At 34.6% G+C, this 17,419-nt stretch overlaps 2 protein-coding genes across 2 annotated transcripts; both read left to right on the top strand.

The window, feature by feature from the left end:
• Window positions 1–605: 605 nt before the first annotated feature.
• Window positions 606–1,712, top strand: LOC110273840 (F-box protein At1g47340-like). Its single transcript, XM_021126942.2, has one exon. It carries the CDS (start codon window positions 606–608, stop codon window positions 1,710–1,712), a length of 1,107 nt encoding a protein of 368 aa, XP_020982601.1.
• Window positions 1,713–5,967: 4,255 nt separating this feature from the next.
• On the top strand, window positions 5,968–8,565 carry LOC107496474 (uncharacterized). The gene is made up of 3 exons (XM_016117735.3): window positions 5,968–6,375; window positions 6,536–6,944; window positions 7,218–8,565. Exons 1-3 carry the CDS (start codon window positions 6,196–6,198, stop codon window positions 8,384–8,386), a joined length of 1,758 nt encoding a protein of 585 aa, XP_015973221.1. The 5' UTR covers window positions 5,968–6,195; the 3' UTR covers window positions 8,387–8,565.
• The last annotated feature ends 8,854 nt before the right edge of the window (window positions 8,566–17,419 follow it).

Below are 17,419 nucleotides of genomic sequence, written 5' to 3' on the forward strand. Positions count from 1 at the left end.
AAGGACTAATCAATCCTAAAAAAATATCAAGAGTCGGATTGGGTGTATTTTTTTGGGACCTCGTTGTCCTTTCGAAGTAATTGTCAGGGGCCGGATAGGTATTCACTCTTTAAAAGAGCTTCAAACAAAATTGCGAAATGCATAACATTAAAAACATGGTACCTGTTAAACTTCTTGTTCCCATACACATCTCTAAACCCTCTCGTAAATGATTTTTTTAAATTAATTCTACAATTTTAAAAACTAAATATCTAACAACTTAAAAAAGTCTATTTAAAAATTTAAAAAACAACTAGCTAATAAATAATTTAATTTATAATTTATAAATAAAATTTTAAAAATTTTTAATAAAGATCCCGCCTTGTGCATGCAGTAATTCATGGGCCAACAGCAAACCTTTAAATGGAGCTCCGATCTGCGACGGATTAGTCGTTCTGTCGTGGTGGGAGATACCGTAGGCAACAAAAAAAAATCAATAAAGATAAAGATAAAGATTCACACAAGATATAATTTTATTCTTTTGGTAACTGATTTCACATCGGTAGCATGCTTATAAATATCAGCAAACTTCACCCTTAGAAACATCAACTTCACTTGCTTCAACCATGTCTTGTTTTGCCAGCCTTAGGGTCGATATAATTATCGATATTTTTGTTAGACTTCCCATAAAATCTGTTCTGATTTGTAGATGTGTTTGTAAGGATTGGAACATATTAATTTCTGATCCAAACTTTGCCAAATTACTCTTTACTCGTACGCTTCCTGCTACCATGATCCGACCCTTTCGTTCGAGAATTTTTCGCCTTGCTGAATATGACCCAATTGAATGGCATGAACGGAGAAACAATCCATGCTGCTGCAGGGTGTTTGACGTCCTGAATCATAGTAGTAGCAGCATAAAACTTGATCCTAAATTTGAGATTCCTGGTCCTAAACCATTCAAGGGTAGAGTACTTTATATTGAAGTACTTTCTTGTAATGGTCTTTTTTACTTGAGTGGTCCAGAGTATAGAAACATTTCACTTGTTTGCAACCCAATAACAGGTGAGTTCATAAGACTTCCAAAAATCCCTCAACTTCGGAAACATTGCAAGCAAATACATTGGGGTTTTGGTTTCCACCCAAAAACAAACCAATACAAGCTAGTGAGAATACAGATGTTTAAACACGATCATAGTATGGTTGTTGAAATGCACACAGTTGGAACATTGACATGGATAAATATTGAGATAGATTATCCCAAGAATTTGATAAATTTGTATGAGACTGGTACTTATTTAAATGGGGCGCTTCATTGGATTGGTTTAGATGTTGATGGAAATGTCTCGATATGGGCCTTCAATTTCGACACGGAGAAGTTTCAAACCTTCTCTATGGCGCCCATGGATCCAGATACAAAAGTCATCGTATTTGAATTCAGGGATTCTCTTTGCTTGTTATATTCTAATGAGCTGCTTGGCACAATGTGGAGGATGGAAAGATATGGAGTTGGAGAATCTTGGACTCCTATTTTCCAGTATTCTGCAAGTTCTACATCTCGATTACATGGTTGCATTGCCTACCATGATCCTGAAAATCAAGAGTTTAGGATTTTGTTGACTACTCCTTGGTATGATGACCATTTTCAAATAGTTCACTATGTTCCTTCTCTCATTCGATTGAAGGATATTATCATCGGAGATAATATTTTGGTGCAGAATATTTATTCATGATAATGTTCCTCCTCTATGTTTTATGTTTTGTTTCATTTTTGTTTGGTTTGCTTTTTTACCATTCAGTATGAACATAATTTTATTTTATAACATTTTAATCCATGAATATTTTTATGTATTGGATTACACACACTTTCCACCTTATTTCGTCATTCAATGTATATATTGTAGAAAAATATTCCATGCAAGAACAGGTTTGAAAACTTGAAATTGAAAGTGTGTATCCGATGAATGAAACAAATTCGCTTAAGAGTTAAGACCTAATTAAAAATAGTAATGTATATTTCTCTTTAGTTGACAACTAATTAAATAATAATCCATCATTAATTAAATTAAGTGGAATATGTGTTAACATCAAGCTATTAAGGATCGAAGAACATGGTAGCCTAACTAATTCTCAATTATTCCTTTCTTAATCAGCAAATCTACATCATAAGAAAATCCAAGAAAAAGATAGGATTGACTGATACAATGGCATTGCTCGAAATCTAGTAAATGGAATTCTGAGAGTATGACCTGAAATTTCCAAGTCCAGTTAGCATTTACTATTAGATAATTGGATAATTGAATCCAATACCCAAAAAAGGGGCCAATGCTATAATGTAAGAGTTTATAAATGTGCTATAATACACATTATATAAAAGTTGATAAAGATTTTTCCCATACTTAAAACATTGACGCTTCTTTCTTTAACCACTTAAGTAGTTGCCTGCTAATAGAAGGATTAACAGTCTTAACTCAATTATGACAAAAATAAGCAGAAAGGCACCAATTTAATGAATAAGAGTGGCATGGAGAGAGGGAGTAACAAAGTCAGAACCATGATGATGGTGTTACTATGATAGCACTTAGCACCAGAATTCGTGTTTAGGTAAGAGTGGTTGAAATCATATATAGCAAACATAAACATTAGGGATGAGTTGTGCAGAAAATGGAAAAATATGTTTGTATTGTGAATCAGAATTATTATCTGTCTCAAGTACAACATATATAAGCTATGCTAAATGAAAGGTGAGTCAGCTTGCTAACTCCAACACTAGTCACAACAGAATAACTGATAACTAACTAGATAACTTGCTGATCAACTACTAACATTTTCTGCAGTATTTGTTTGATCTGTTGATTCTTATGCATATTTACTCTGTTATAATTAAATGGAGAAAAAAGTGAGGAAAAATAGTAGACTCAGATAAATCTCCCCAAATGATCTGCAACCGAGCTTGCGGCTAAGATGGAACTTGTAGTTAAATACTACTTTTTTTAATACATTATTGTATAGGATTGCACCAAGGATTATCCTTAAGTCCATACCTTTTCACATTAGTCTTGGAAGTACTCACAGAGCACATCCAAGAGCCTGTGCCATGGTGCATGCTTTTTGCCGATAATATCGTCCTTATAGGAGAGTCAAAGGAAGACCTAAATAAGAAGTTGGAGTTATGGATAAAAGCTTTAGAAGTATATGGTCTGCGAAGGGAAAACCCCAATATAAAAGTAAAGATTGGAGAAAACATCTTACAAAAAGTTAAAAATTTTAAGTTCAATTTAAATTTTTTTATTAAAGTTATCTCCTGAAAAATTACGAAAGTTTAAAGTTTGTCAAACTTTTATGATATTCGAAGAGAAATGAGTGCCTTTCTTTTATTTAAAATTATTTTATCAAAATTAAAATATTTGAAAGACTAAATGAATGGATGGATTATTTTTGAATGCGTATGATTTAAGTATTATTTTGTTATTCAGATTCTATTTTCTAAAATTAAATTTATTTAAAAATAACTTTTCAAACCAAACATGAAAATATAATATTTTCGTTTTAAAATTTTTAAGAATTATTTATAATTCTCCCAACAACACACATCTAAAACTTTCTACTTTTGGTATTTAGATGTTACTGTATTCAATGATTTAAAATGAAATGGGCCTGATAGTCCAAAAACTCTGTAAATAGCCTTCATACAAGTTCAACTGGGCCTTTTGAATGGTATATACCTGGCCCAGAAAAGAAAAACGATACTATATACTATATAAAGCCTAGTGGATTCACCTGACGTATAATAATAATATAATAATTATTATTATTATTCAGCCTAGTGGATTCACCTGACGTATAATAATAATATAATAATTATTATTATTATTCATACCAAAAAAAAATAATAATAATAATAATTATTATTATTATGTAGAAGATAAACCAACAATGTGATTAGCAATTACTTGTAAGATTCAGTTTGTTAATTGTTATATACGAATGAGTATTTTTCATATCAAATGATTTAAAAGGTTCATATCAAAAAGAGAAGCCATAGATTCACGAGTGTTCTTATATGTTTCCATGCAAACTATGTGCCCATTGAACAGACATATCAAATGATTTAAAAGGTTCACCAAACCAAACTAAATGTGTATTACATGATAAGGTTTATTATCATCGTAAGATTTTTCTTACAAGTTGTACCAAATTAAAAGCATTATGTACGCGATCATCATCATCATATTTCACTACTACTTATTAGAGCAATTAATTAAGTTGGTTCCGCCTTAACCTACTTTAATTACCTAGCTTGTAGGAAATTACAAAAAATAACAATGATAAAATCTTATTCATGAAATTAGTATCATGTACTATATGATTTTGCTTAAGTGGCTAACATTTTCTGCAGTATTTGTTTGATCTGTTTCATGATTTTCTTGATTCTTATGCATATTTACTCTATTATAATTAAATGAAGAAAAAGTGAGGAAAAAGAGTAGATCCAGATAAATCTCTCCAAATGATCTGCAAGCTTGCGGCCAAGATGGAACTTGTAGTTAAATATTACTTTTTTTTTAATACATTATTGTATATATTTAAATACATCGATTGGCAAACTTTCCAAGAAACTGAAGACAGCTATAGAGGTATGCAATCGCTTGAAGAACAAATAACAGCAGAAGAGAGCTTGAGAAAACAAAACAGATGCAACAACTCTATACTAATTTGAATATGCCTCTATTATTATTGTATATGAAAAAAAGGTGTACACAAAAGTGATTCTTTTCATTTAAGCTAATCCAAAAGACTACAAGCTATTTATACATATGTTGCTGCACTATCATGTAAAAAAAAATTTGTTGACTTTTTAATAAAAATTTTTAAATTACTTCCACCCTTTATCTTCGATCTCAATTTTATCACCATCTCTTCTTTCCCAAATCTCAAATTTTCATATTCGATTTTGTAAAAATTTGAGATTTGAAGAAGAAGAGACGATGATGAAGTTGAGGTTAAAGATAAAGAATGTGGGTGATTTGATAATTTCATTAAAAATTCAACAAAAATTTAAAGTTTGAGTACTTTTATCATACGAAACCTATTAGGATTAGGGGTGTGCATGGGCCGGGTGAAACCGGGTTTGATGTGACCCAGTCTCGACTCGAAATATGTATCGGATCCATTTTTGAGACGCGAACCCGACCTTAGACCGATGAAACCTATATCCTTTCGGGCAACAACTATACCGGATGAAAACCGGGCCGTTAACATTATATTACCTTGATACCTTTTTGTAAGTTAGCATGTAAAAATATCCAAATTTCCAAGACTCTAACTATTAGTTGACATAGTAAAATTCACTTAGAAAAATATAATAAGAACCAACTCTTCTCTAAAATTAAAGCATAACCATAATCAATACTAATATTGCCTAATAACACCAAATATTTAAATCAATACAAATAACACAATATTATGCATTAGTCTAAAGTCTTATGCATTTTAAATATAAAATATTAACTTATAGTTTTATATATAATGACTAATAACACAAAATATTAAGGTTTATAATACTTAAATTCCACATAATAATAGCCATCATCCATCACTAATAATACAAAATATTTATTGTGTATGGTGACTGGGCCACGGGCCGATTTCGGGCGACCCGAGCTATGGTTCGGACCCGATCCGAAATAATAATCGGGTCTATTTTTGAGACCCTTACCCGACCCTAGACCCGATGAAATCACACCAAATTAGCCCCTAAAGTGTTTGGGACCGAGCCGGATCTTCGGGCCGGGTTGGGCCATGCTCACCCCTAATTAGGATATAACATTAGTTTTTTTCTTTGACAGATTTTTTTGTCACAAATCATTTTTTTTAATTTTAATAGTTGATTTTATAATGGTCGATTTTAGCATATAATTAGCCCGACTGATTTTTAAATTAGACAAAAAGGCATCAATAGGCGAGTGGAATAATTAAGGGGGCAAGGCTACGCACAATTTGTCTTTGACGGTGTAAAGGCAAGGAATAAAAAAAAAGCATTAGATTTGCTCTCACCCCTTTTTCTTCATTCCCTCCTTCATGACTCTTCTTTCCTTCTCTTTTTTGTTTTTTAATTTTTTCAACCTTAGCTTCTAAGTCTGCTCTCCTCCTTCTCCAATCTCACCCTCAAATATTCTCTCTCCTTTCTTTGCATTCTTTCCCTTCCCTTCTTCAATGGCAAGTGCAAATGCAATCCACACCAAACACCAAAAACTAGCACCAGAAAAAAACCAAGATGACCCCAACAACAAGTTCTATTACCATTTTCTCTACAAAGCAGCCTTAGTTGCAATCTTCTTCGTTATACTTCCTATGTTTCCTTCACAAGCTCCTGACTTCATCAACCAATCTCTGGTAATCATCTTTGTTGCACTAAATATTCATGTTTTTCATATATGCCACACTGTTATCTATCTTATACTTCCTGGTTTGTTTTAGATACAATTAATAAAATCTTCGTGTTCCTATGTCTTATTTGGCACTCAGAATTGGTATTTGTGTACGTGCAACGTAGGTAACAAGAAACTGGGAACTCCTTCACATACTGTTTGTTGGTATTGCAATCTCTTATGGCCTCTTCAGCCGTAAAAATGATGAGAAGGTGGAGAAAGAGAACAATGGAACCAAGTTTGATAACGCGCAGACGCTTGTTTCGAGGTTCCTTCAGGTGTCTTCGTTTTTCGAGGACGAAGCTGAAATAACCCCTTCTTCTTCTTCTTCTGATGAAAGCGCCACCACCGCCACCACCACTACCAGCAGCAACAAAGTGCAAACTTGGAACAATCAACACTACAGGAAGGAGCCTGTGGTGGTTGTGGCAAATCAGCAACAACCAGCACAACATCGCTCTAATTTCGAAAACAAGGGTGGTGGTGGTGGTGGCAGTGGCAGCTTCGCAAGTGGTGAAGGCTCGAGAATTATTGGTGAGAAGCTATGATAAAAAAAAGAATTCATTTCTGAAACTCAAAAGAGGCGAGAATTCCGAGTTTTTTTTGTCCTAGAAACAGATTAAACACAGCTTTTACCTTCTTAAATTTGTGATTATTCCTTGACTTCCTTCGTAAAGTAGAATTATTGTATTTGAAGAAAATCTCATGTCCTAAACTTATCAAGTTGTGATGTTGATGGTGTGATTATTCTTTAGCTTCGTTCGTACAATAGAATTATTGTATTTAATAATGATATTAACTTTGTAGGTGAGAAGCCTCTGCTTTTGCCGGTTCGAAGCTTGAAGTCTCGTTTATGTGATGATCCACATGTTGATGATGCTGATGAAATTGCTAAACCTGTTAATGGAACAACAACAAGCTCTGTGTCTCTTAATAGATCAAATTCTAATAACAGATTCTCACCAAGTAATTCAATGAAGACTAGAAATGGTGAACTTGAAGGTCCCGGTAGTCCAAGAATTGTGGAAAACATGAAGGATTGTAATGTTGTGCTTCCATCTCCAATTCCATGGAGATCAAGGTCAGGGAAAGGAATTGAAATCCCAACAGCTCAGTATCCTTCAGTGCAGGAATCTGAGTTCAACAAGGTGGAATCAAGATCAGTGATGAGGTCCCAAACTTATTCGCGTTCATCAAGAACAAGTCCCGTTTCATCTGCAGAGTCAGTTGCAAAGAACTCTGAGAAGGTGATGAGGAAGGTGGTGTTCTGCAAGTCTTGTCCTCCTCCGCCGCCTCCACCGCCGCCCATGTTCCAGAAATCAGTCTCTATGAAACCATTCAGGTACGGTTCTTCATTCAATGGAAGTGGTAGTTCCTTTGATAAGGAATTGAAGAGGAGCTTCACAAGTGAAGGGAGAAGAACTTTTATTGCTGATAATAATAATAATAATAAAAATAAAATCAAGAACATGGGTTCTTTCTCAAAGAGCAAAGAGGTCAAAGAACAAATTGACGATCAAGAACTAAGAAGAAAGAATAGCAAAACAGGTATGGGATATGAAGATAAAATGTCTTTTAGAACTGACAAATTCATGCCAGAGGCAAAAGCTCCAACAATGGAATTAGCAGAGGAAGAAGAAGAGGAGAAAGAAGAAAGCTTCCTAGACAAGGGGATGATGGAAAATTATCATTATGATGACGAGGACGATGACGATGATGAGTCCTCAGAATATGAAGATGAAGATGTTGCTAGAGAAGCAAGGATGATGCAGAAAGAGAAAGTGGAAAATCTACTACCACATGTTGAAGAAGCTTCAAAGACTGAAGAAGAGGAAGAAGAAGAAAGTGCAGCACCTTCTTCTGACGTGGATAAGAAAGCTGATGAGTTCATAGCCAAGTTTAGGGAGCAAATAAGGCTTCAGAGAATCGAGTCCATCAAGAGGAGTACAAGGACTACTAGGAAATCTTCAAGGTAAAGTTAAAAAAAATATCTTGAAGATCCTTATTATATAATATGAGTTATGAGATGTTATTAAAAAGAGTGGATGTTTTGTTTCCAGTTTTATTTATTAAGCTTGTAATTTAATTTGGATTTGGATTCTTCTCCTATTTACCAAATCCCACCAAATTTAGTCACAAAGAAAAAATCCCACAAAATTTTATAATCACGGATATATTATTTTATTATTTATTATTTATGTTGTAAATGAGTATGGAGAGATTATGTCATTTGAGCTATAGTTCGTTGGCTCATTTATGTTTATTAACCATTAGAAACAATTACAAAATAAATTTTTCATTAATCAATCGTGACCTCTATAAATATTTTGTTAATATGAATCAACAAATTTTTTTGTTTTCTTTTTGTAAAAGTTAGAGAAATTGTGTCTTAATTCAATTGATTTATTTGATTGATGCCAATCCATTACTAAAAAATGAGTGGTGTCGATTATAAGTATAACACAATCAATTTAATCTTATTCAATCGAATAGAAGTACAACACGTTAAATTTTACAGAATTTTTTCTTATTCAATTCATTAATAATGTGACACAAAAATGAATTTTTATCGATTATAAATATAACACAATAGAAAAATATGAGTATATTTCTTTAGTTATTTTTCAATGACTTTTTAAATAGATATTTTTTGTTTTTTGGCTCTAAAAATTTTCTCAATTTTATGTATTATATAAGTATCTTAGTTTTAAAAAATTCATATTTTATATTATAAAGTAATATCATTTTCATTTATTATTTCAACAATATGTCATACAAATATTATGTCTTGTCAATTATATTTTATTTAAAACAATTAAGTTATTTAAAAAAATTATTTATATTTTTTATTTGTTTGCATTCTATTTATATATTTTCATTCTTTTTTTCACAAATTCTCTTGGTGTAAACAAAATTAGTAAATAATTAGTTAATAAATTAAATTTTAATTAGAAAAATTAAAAATATAAATCTAATATCAAAATATGATAGAGCTCTTCAAAACAAAAATTTTGATACAAATTTAAAAAAATTAGCCTAAAATTGAATTGGATAGGCCGAATCGATTGAACCGGATCCAAATTGGACCCGTAGACTCAACCGGACCCATCGCTTAAAGGAAATACAGCATCCTTTCCCTTCATTTCTGCATTCACACTGCCATTGTTGGGAGGGGAAGAGGAGAGCTTCCAACCCTCATGCAAACACTCCCTTTGCCATAACTTCCTTATCCGGACTCCGATTGTCGCACCGTTTGCGTCCACGCGTCTATCGCATTGAGCTCTACAATTTTATTGAATTAATTTTATTGGTAAGCTTCTCTCTCAATTCAGTTTCTCTTCCCCTATTGTTTTTCAAAAATTAGATATGTGAGTATTGAGATTTTGGCCCTCTTGTGTTATAGGACCCGATTAGCTTGGGAAAAACGCTTACCCTTACTTATTTGGCACTTGGATATGGTAAGGATCATTAACTCCTAATTAATTCTTAGATTTAGTGAGCTAGAAATTAAATTGGATATGTGTATATATGACAATTGTGTTAGGTGTATGAGTATATGTGAGATGGAGTAAAAATTGAATATACTATAGGCTTGATTGGAAACTTGAGACGCTGAATTGTGGCAAGGAAGGCTTGAAAGCTTGCTTTGTGGAGGTGTCTCGGGTTATACGCAAAAATCGGCCAATGTATGGTTTAGATTTCGCGTATTTAACATGTAATGTCCTGTGAAAACTTAGGCTAGAGAATTATAGGATAAGTTGAAGTGGTTAAAAGAGTTAAATGATTAGTCTTCATTATATTAATGGATAAGTTGATATTGGGCATGTGTTGAGGAATATGGTGAATTTATGATGTTTCTTGGTGTTTGGTTATAATTGAGCAATAATATGTGTATATAGAATAATTGTTAGTTTGTGATTAAGATTTGTAAGTTGGATTGAAATGAGATGTTATTGAGCCAAGGAAATGATAGGGTTGCAAGAATTGTTATGCTATTGTTGAGGGTAAGTTGTATTGATGGTTGTGGTGTGTTGAGTTGAGTGGAATTGGGTTTTGGTAAGAAAATGTGATTTTGGGTAAAAATGGAGGTTTGATGTAATTTGGTGAAATTTTATTTTTGATGAATTTTGATAGTCCATAACTTGCTTTTCAAATTTTGGATGAAAATGCAATTTGTCTCAAATAAAAGAAGGTTTTATAAGCTTGAAAACGATATAAGGTTTGCGAAAAATCGAACTCTGTAGAGAAAGTTATGGACGCCGAAAATCCGGTGCTAAAAACTAAATTTCTAGGAGTTGCAGCTTTCTGGGTGAACTGTGAATTTTTTTTGAACAACGTACGCCCACGCGTACGCGTGGCATGGTATTTTGATATGCGCATGCACGAGTAGCCTATGCGTGCGTGTGATGAGCCAACATGCATGACCACGCGTACGCATGACCCACGCGTACGCGCGACATGATGTTCTCACCTACGCGTACGCATGATAAGAGAATGCGCGCGCGTACTACCTTTTTACACTCCCACGCGCACGCGTGATCCCGATTTTCTGAAAAACTGGTTTATATGTTTTAAAATCAATTTCAGATCTCCAAACCTCTATTTTCACTCTCTTAGTCATAAAAAGTGATATTAAGCCTAGTAATTAGCTGAAGTTAGGAAATAGAGATAACTTGGGAATGAAGTCAAGGTTAGAAATGATGGATCGTATAAGAAGGAGGTGTATATATGAATGAATTATGATGTTAGGGCTTGAATGATTGACTTTCTACAAGTATTACAAAATATATGAGGCAAGTAAGAGAGTAATGTAAGAGATTGAGATTTGGTGATATTAATTAATCAAGAATAATAAAGATGTATGATCAATGAGTTAAGTGTAATTGAGAATGATGAGATTGAGACATGAATTAGTATCGAGAATGAAAATGATAATTATGAGGAATGATTGAATATATTGAGTTTGGGGTGTTATCTCTCCATGTCAGCTTGGGATTCGTCCCATGGACAATATTGAGCTTGGGGGTGTTATCTCTCTCATGTCAACTTGGAGGTGTTGTCTCTTCTCCCTATGTCAGCTTGGGATTCGTCCCATAGATATTATTGAGCTTGGGGGCGTTCTCTTCCCCATGTCAGCTTGGGAATTCTCCCCATGGTGTATTGTTGAGCTTGAGAATATGTCGGGATGGCTACGTAACCGACAGTTAATATCAACAGCCATAGGACAGGTGGTGCAGAATTTACAACCACAAACTAACCGGCAAGTGCACCGCGTCGTACCAAGTAATATCTTAGGTGAGTGAGGGTCGATCCTACGAGGATTGATGGATCAAGCAACAATGATTGATTAATTTATTTAGTTAGACAAGCAGAAAAGAATATTTTGGTATTCAAAGAGCATTAAACAGTAAATTCAGAGTTTGAAGACAGGCAGGTGAATAAGTTGGGAATAAAATATGGGAGAAAACAGTTAAGGTTTTAGAGATATCTATTTTCCTGATTGACTTTTCTTATTAACTATTTTAATCATGCAAGATTCTATTCATGGCAAACTATATGTGACTAGACCCTAATTCCTTAAACCTTTCTAGTCTCCTCTAAAATTCATCAACCGTCAATTCCTTGGCCACTTAATTCTAATTAGAGGGTGAAGTTTAATTTCTAGTTTATATGCCACAAAAATCCTAATTACCCAAATATAAGAGGATTATATGTCACGTATCTCGTTAAGTTCAGATAATTAGAAATTTAGGAGAATATGTTTTCAAGCTGTTGTTCAAGTAAAGAGCTTTTCCAAGTTATACAAGAACTCAATTAGAAAGAGGGTCATACTTCCGTTCCACCCAAATTCATAAGATAAAGAACGAAAACAATTCTTGAAATATAAATCAAAACATAAATTAAAATAGAAAAATAATAGTATCAATCCATACAATAGACAGAGCTCCTAACCTTAACAATGGAGGTTTAGTTGCTCATGGTACAGAGAGAAAATAAGGATTCAGATAAATTGTAAATTGGGCTAAGGTGGAATGAAAAGTTAATTAATGGAATCCCCCCAGAAGAGAAGTTTCTTTTTTCTTTTATAGCTAATCCTAATTAATTTAAAATCTAATTTTAAAATTAAATAATATCTTTTCCTATTTTAAAATAAAATTCAAATTTTAATCAGAATTAATTATGGCAATCAACAAGTCTTCAATTGATGGATGGGGACCACTTGATTCCTTCACTCTGTAACCTCTGATCTGTGCTTTCTGGGCTGAAAATTGGGTCAAAAACAGCCCAGAAATCACCCCAGCATTTTTCTGCATTTTTTACACGTGGCGCATGTCACACGTACACGTCTGTCACGTGTATGCGTCGATGATCTTCTTCGCGTGTCACGCGTACGCGTCAGGTACGCGCACGCATTGCTGTGCAAATCGCCAAACCACGCGCACGCGTCAGGTACGCGTACGCATTGCTCCTCGCTGGTTTTCTCCTTTAATTATTGTGCTGCAGAAACTCCATCAAATCCAGCTGAATGCTACTTAAAATAGACAAAATTGCACAAGACTCAAAATAGTATCCATAGTGGCTGAAAGATAATTAATTCTTGATTAAACTCAACAATTTAAATGCAAATTCACTAGGAAAAGATAGGAAAGATGCTCACGCATCACAACACCAAACTTGAATTGTTGCTTGTCTTCAAGCAACCAAAACTAATATCGGCTTAGGATGTGAATTTGCATGAGAGTGAGAAGTCGATTAAGCTCGTGTCTCTTCTTATAGTGGGGTTTACAACTACAATCTTGAATAGTTTTGACATCTCATTATCCTTTGAATCAGAAGAATGTTACTGTCATTTGGAATTAGAATCTGGATAATATTATGAATTCTCTAGTCTTTTATATTTCAGTTTAATCCTTGAACACAACAAATTACCTTTGATTCTTTTTTTTTCTTTGGTGCTTTGTACCTTGAGTCTAGCCGTAACTTTAAATATTTTGTCTCAAGTTTTACTGATACAAAAACACCACAAGCACTTAACTGGGGAACTTTCTTTAAGTTCTGATTTTTCTTTCAGTTACTCCCAGACAGTGGTGCTCAAAGCCTTTGGCATACTCTGTTAAATGCAATTGATCTCGACTCTTAGTGTTCTGTCTCAAGGATTACTTGACACAATCACACCACAAGTATATGACCAGGGAAACCACTCTTTGAGCTTTTAATCATGTCTGACCTCCCTAGTCATTGATGCTCAGAGCCTTGGACCTTGCTTTTATTTTTATATATTTTTTTCACTTTTGCTGATTCTTTTACTTCAAGGATTAAACTCTCACTTATTGTAGAAAATTCATAATAGTTCTCTAAATTCCTGTTCCTTATACATCAACATTCTTTGATTCAAATTCAAATATGCACTGTCATGTCATGCATTCAGAATCACAAATAACACCACCACATTTAAGTAAATAAGACTACTCTTAAATATAAACTCAATTTCTCATGCAATACATCACTTCTTTTTCTTTTTCTTTTTTTTTTTGATTTCAAGCTCAGTGGGTAATACATGAGACACATTTCAACATTAAGGCAAATGATAGAATGAACTAAATCTAAGAATTGAAAGTACTAAAGATCATGCAAGCAATCACAACAACAGAAGACAGAAGATGACAAAATAAGAACGGAAGAGAAATAGAATGAAAGGAACTCAACCACCTCAGTTATGCTGGTGGCCATCTCATTCCTCCATGAAGAACATTCATCTCCCTTTGGTGCTAAACAGAAAAGCCATAAGCGAAGCGTCAACACCAAACTTAAAGGTTTGCTTGTCCTCAAGCAATGAAGAACTGAAAACAGAGAGGAAAAAAATAATTAGTACGATAAAAGAAGAATAAAAGGATAAAAGAACGAGAGAGAATTAGGATTTGGGAGGGAGAGAATGAAAATAGGACGGCGCACTAGGGGATTGGGGCGGCGCAAGCGACGCGCATGCGTGCAGCACGCAGACGCGTGCATTGCGCCAAAGGAAGGGACGCGTAGGCATCCAGTGCGCGGATGCGTGCTCTGGTTTGTGCTAGTCGCGTGAGTCCAGCCTCGCGCACGCACAACTCTCGGGTAAAACATGGTTTTACGCCGATTTCCCTATCCACGCGGACGCGTGGGTCGCCAAAAGTAGAAACGGCACGCACGCGTTCAGTACGCGTGTGTGTGGGCGGGATTGTGCCTAAGGCACGTTTCGTGCCCAGCTCCCGTGCCACTCTCTGTTCAATCTAACCCATTTCGCATCCACAAAGGATGCGGATGCGCACTAGGCGCTGGCGCGTCGATCCCTTTTTTTTTAATGCAGAATGCATGTGAAGATACAAAATGAATGAATGAATGAACACTAATAAAAATAAAACAAAATAAAACTAAGAATGAAAAGGAATGATCATACTACAGTGAGTTGTCTCCCACCTAGCACTTTTAGTTAAAGTCCTTAAGTTGGACATGTGGTGAGCTCATTGTCATGGTGGCTTGTACTTGTACTGATCCAGGAATCTCCACCAATGTTTGTAATTCCAATGGCCACCGGGATTCCAAACTAGGCACATAACGCCTTCGAGCAAGTTGAAGCAAGTGACAAGGCCCCAAGAGTGTTGATTGTGGGAATGAATTCCAGGGTCCCAAACCCTGCTTTTGCACCCGTCTTCTTGTGGATCACTATTGTTTCCACTGGGTGGCAAGCAATCTGAATTCTCACAGAGACATCCAAACAACCTTCTAGACCCATTCAATTGAGCTCTACATCAATCCTTGCACTTCAATTTGGAGCATGCAACTATATTGAACTTTGCTTGACAACTCTTACCACTAACCATCTTCCTCTTACTCTTAATGCCACAAAGAGCTCTAAGTTGACCATCCGTCTCTAGTAGCCCATATTCAAGTGGGAAAGTAAAGGTTAAGGATAGACATTTTACTCACTTGAATGTTGTATTGGATGGTAATGGCTTTGGGAGAGGTCTTGCAAGCTCCACTCCTTTGTGTTCTTCTTTGAATTCTTCCACCTCTTTGTAAGCTTCCTCAATTTCAACCTCTTCCTCTTGGTAGCTTTCTTCTAATTCAATCTCTTCTTCATTGCTTACCAAGGGCATGTGAGGTTGTGCATCTTCCTCTTTTTCCATATGTGAGGGTGGAAATTTCTCTAATTCACTAGAATATAAACTCTTTTGATTGATTTTCTCACTTTCTTCCATAGGATCTTGCAATGTATCTCTTGGGAAGGAATTTTCTTGTTTTTTTCCTGGTTCTTGATAATCATCTACACATATTTCTCTACATTTTTGACACTCGTCTTTATATCATGTATGAATTCTTTCATGAGAAGCTCAACATTTGATGGTGCTTGATATGAATATGGAGATGGTGGCTCTTGATATGAATAAGAAGGAGATGATGGTTCTTGATAAGTGCAAAAAGAGGATGGTTCTTGGTATGAATAGGGAGATGGTGGCTCTTGATAGTTGGAACATGGAGCATTGAAGTTTCTTTGGTTTTGACTTTGCCAACCAAAATTCGGATAGTTCCTCCATCCACAATAATATGAATCACTACTTGGGTGTGAGTAGTAACCCATGTGATCTCTCTCCATTATTTTTCCTTAGCACAAAACACCAAACAGAATTAAACGCACCATGTGGAAAACAGACAAGCAAAGAAGAAAGAACATAAAGGAAATTTAAACTCATTAAATAAAATAACTAGGAAGAATAAACAACTAAGGAGACACCAAACTTAATTTCAGGAATTAAGAGAAAAGGGAAAGAAAAAAATTAAATAAAATAAATCAAAATATTTTTTTTTGAAATTTTAAAGAAATAAGTTAAATGAAATTAAAGCAAAAACGCCTAATCTAAGAAATCAAACAACCATTAGTTGTCAATCACAGTCAATCCCCGGCAACGGCGCCAAAAACTTGGTGCGAAATTTACAACCACAAACTAACCAGCAAGTGCACCGGGTCGTACCAAGTAATATCGCAGGTGAGTGAAGGTCGATCCCACGAGGATTGATGGATCAAGCAACAATGTTTGATTAATTTACTTAGTTAGACAAGCAGAAGGTGAATAAGTTGGGAATAAAATATGGGAGAAAACAGTTAAGATTTTAGAGATATCTATTTTCCTGATTGACTTTTCTTATTAACTATTTTAATCATGCAAGATTCCATTCATGGCAAACTATATGTGACTAGACCCTAATTCCTTAGACCTTTCTAGTCTCCTCTACAATTCATCAACCGCCAATTCCTTAGTCACTTAATTCCAATTAGAGGGTGAAGTTTAATTTTCTAGTTTATATGCCACAAAAATCCTAATTACCCAAATATAAGAGGATTATATGTCACGTATCCCGTTAAGTTCAGATAATTAGAAATTTAGGAGAATATGTTTTCAAGCTGTTGTTCAAGTAAAGAGCTTTTCCAAGTTATACAAGAACTCAATTAGAAAGAGGTTCATACTTCTGTTCCACACAAATTTATAAGATAAAGAACGAAAGCAATTCTTGAAACATAAATCAAAACATGAATTAAAATAGAAAAATAATAGGTGCCTGACACCTTTATTATGCTGAGAACCTCCGGTTTTTACCCGATAATGTGTTGTTATTTTCAGATGTAGGTCGAGAGGCTTCTCGCTAGGCGTCTGAATTCCTGAAGCGGAGCAGTCCATGGGTGTATTTTGGGTATTTTGAAATACTTGTATATATATGTAAATATTCTCCAGCCAGCCTTGGCTTCGCAGGCTGAGTCAGGAGCTAGTTTCATTGTATTCTTGGCTCTCTTTTCTTCCATTCGCTTATTTATATCTTTAACCCTTAGGTTTCTTAGCAAGCAAGTAATTCTGTTTCCTGAGCGTTGCGTTTTTTTTTATTTTGCGATTTTGTTTTATCCGTTTTTCAAGGCTCCTAGTTAAATATCTCTTTTATTATTATTATATATATTTTTACTTTTAGAGGTCGTAATACCTTAC

Source organism: Arachis duranensis, chromosome 7, assembly GCF_000817695.3.
Source record: "Arachis duranensis cultivar V14167 chromosome 7, aradu.V14167.gnm2.J7QH, whole genome shotgun sequence".
Classification (NCBI taxonomy): domain Eukaryota; kingdom Viridiplantae; phylum Streptophyta; class Magnoliopsida; order Fabales; family Fabaceae; genus Arachis; species Arachis duranensis.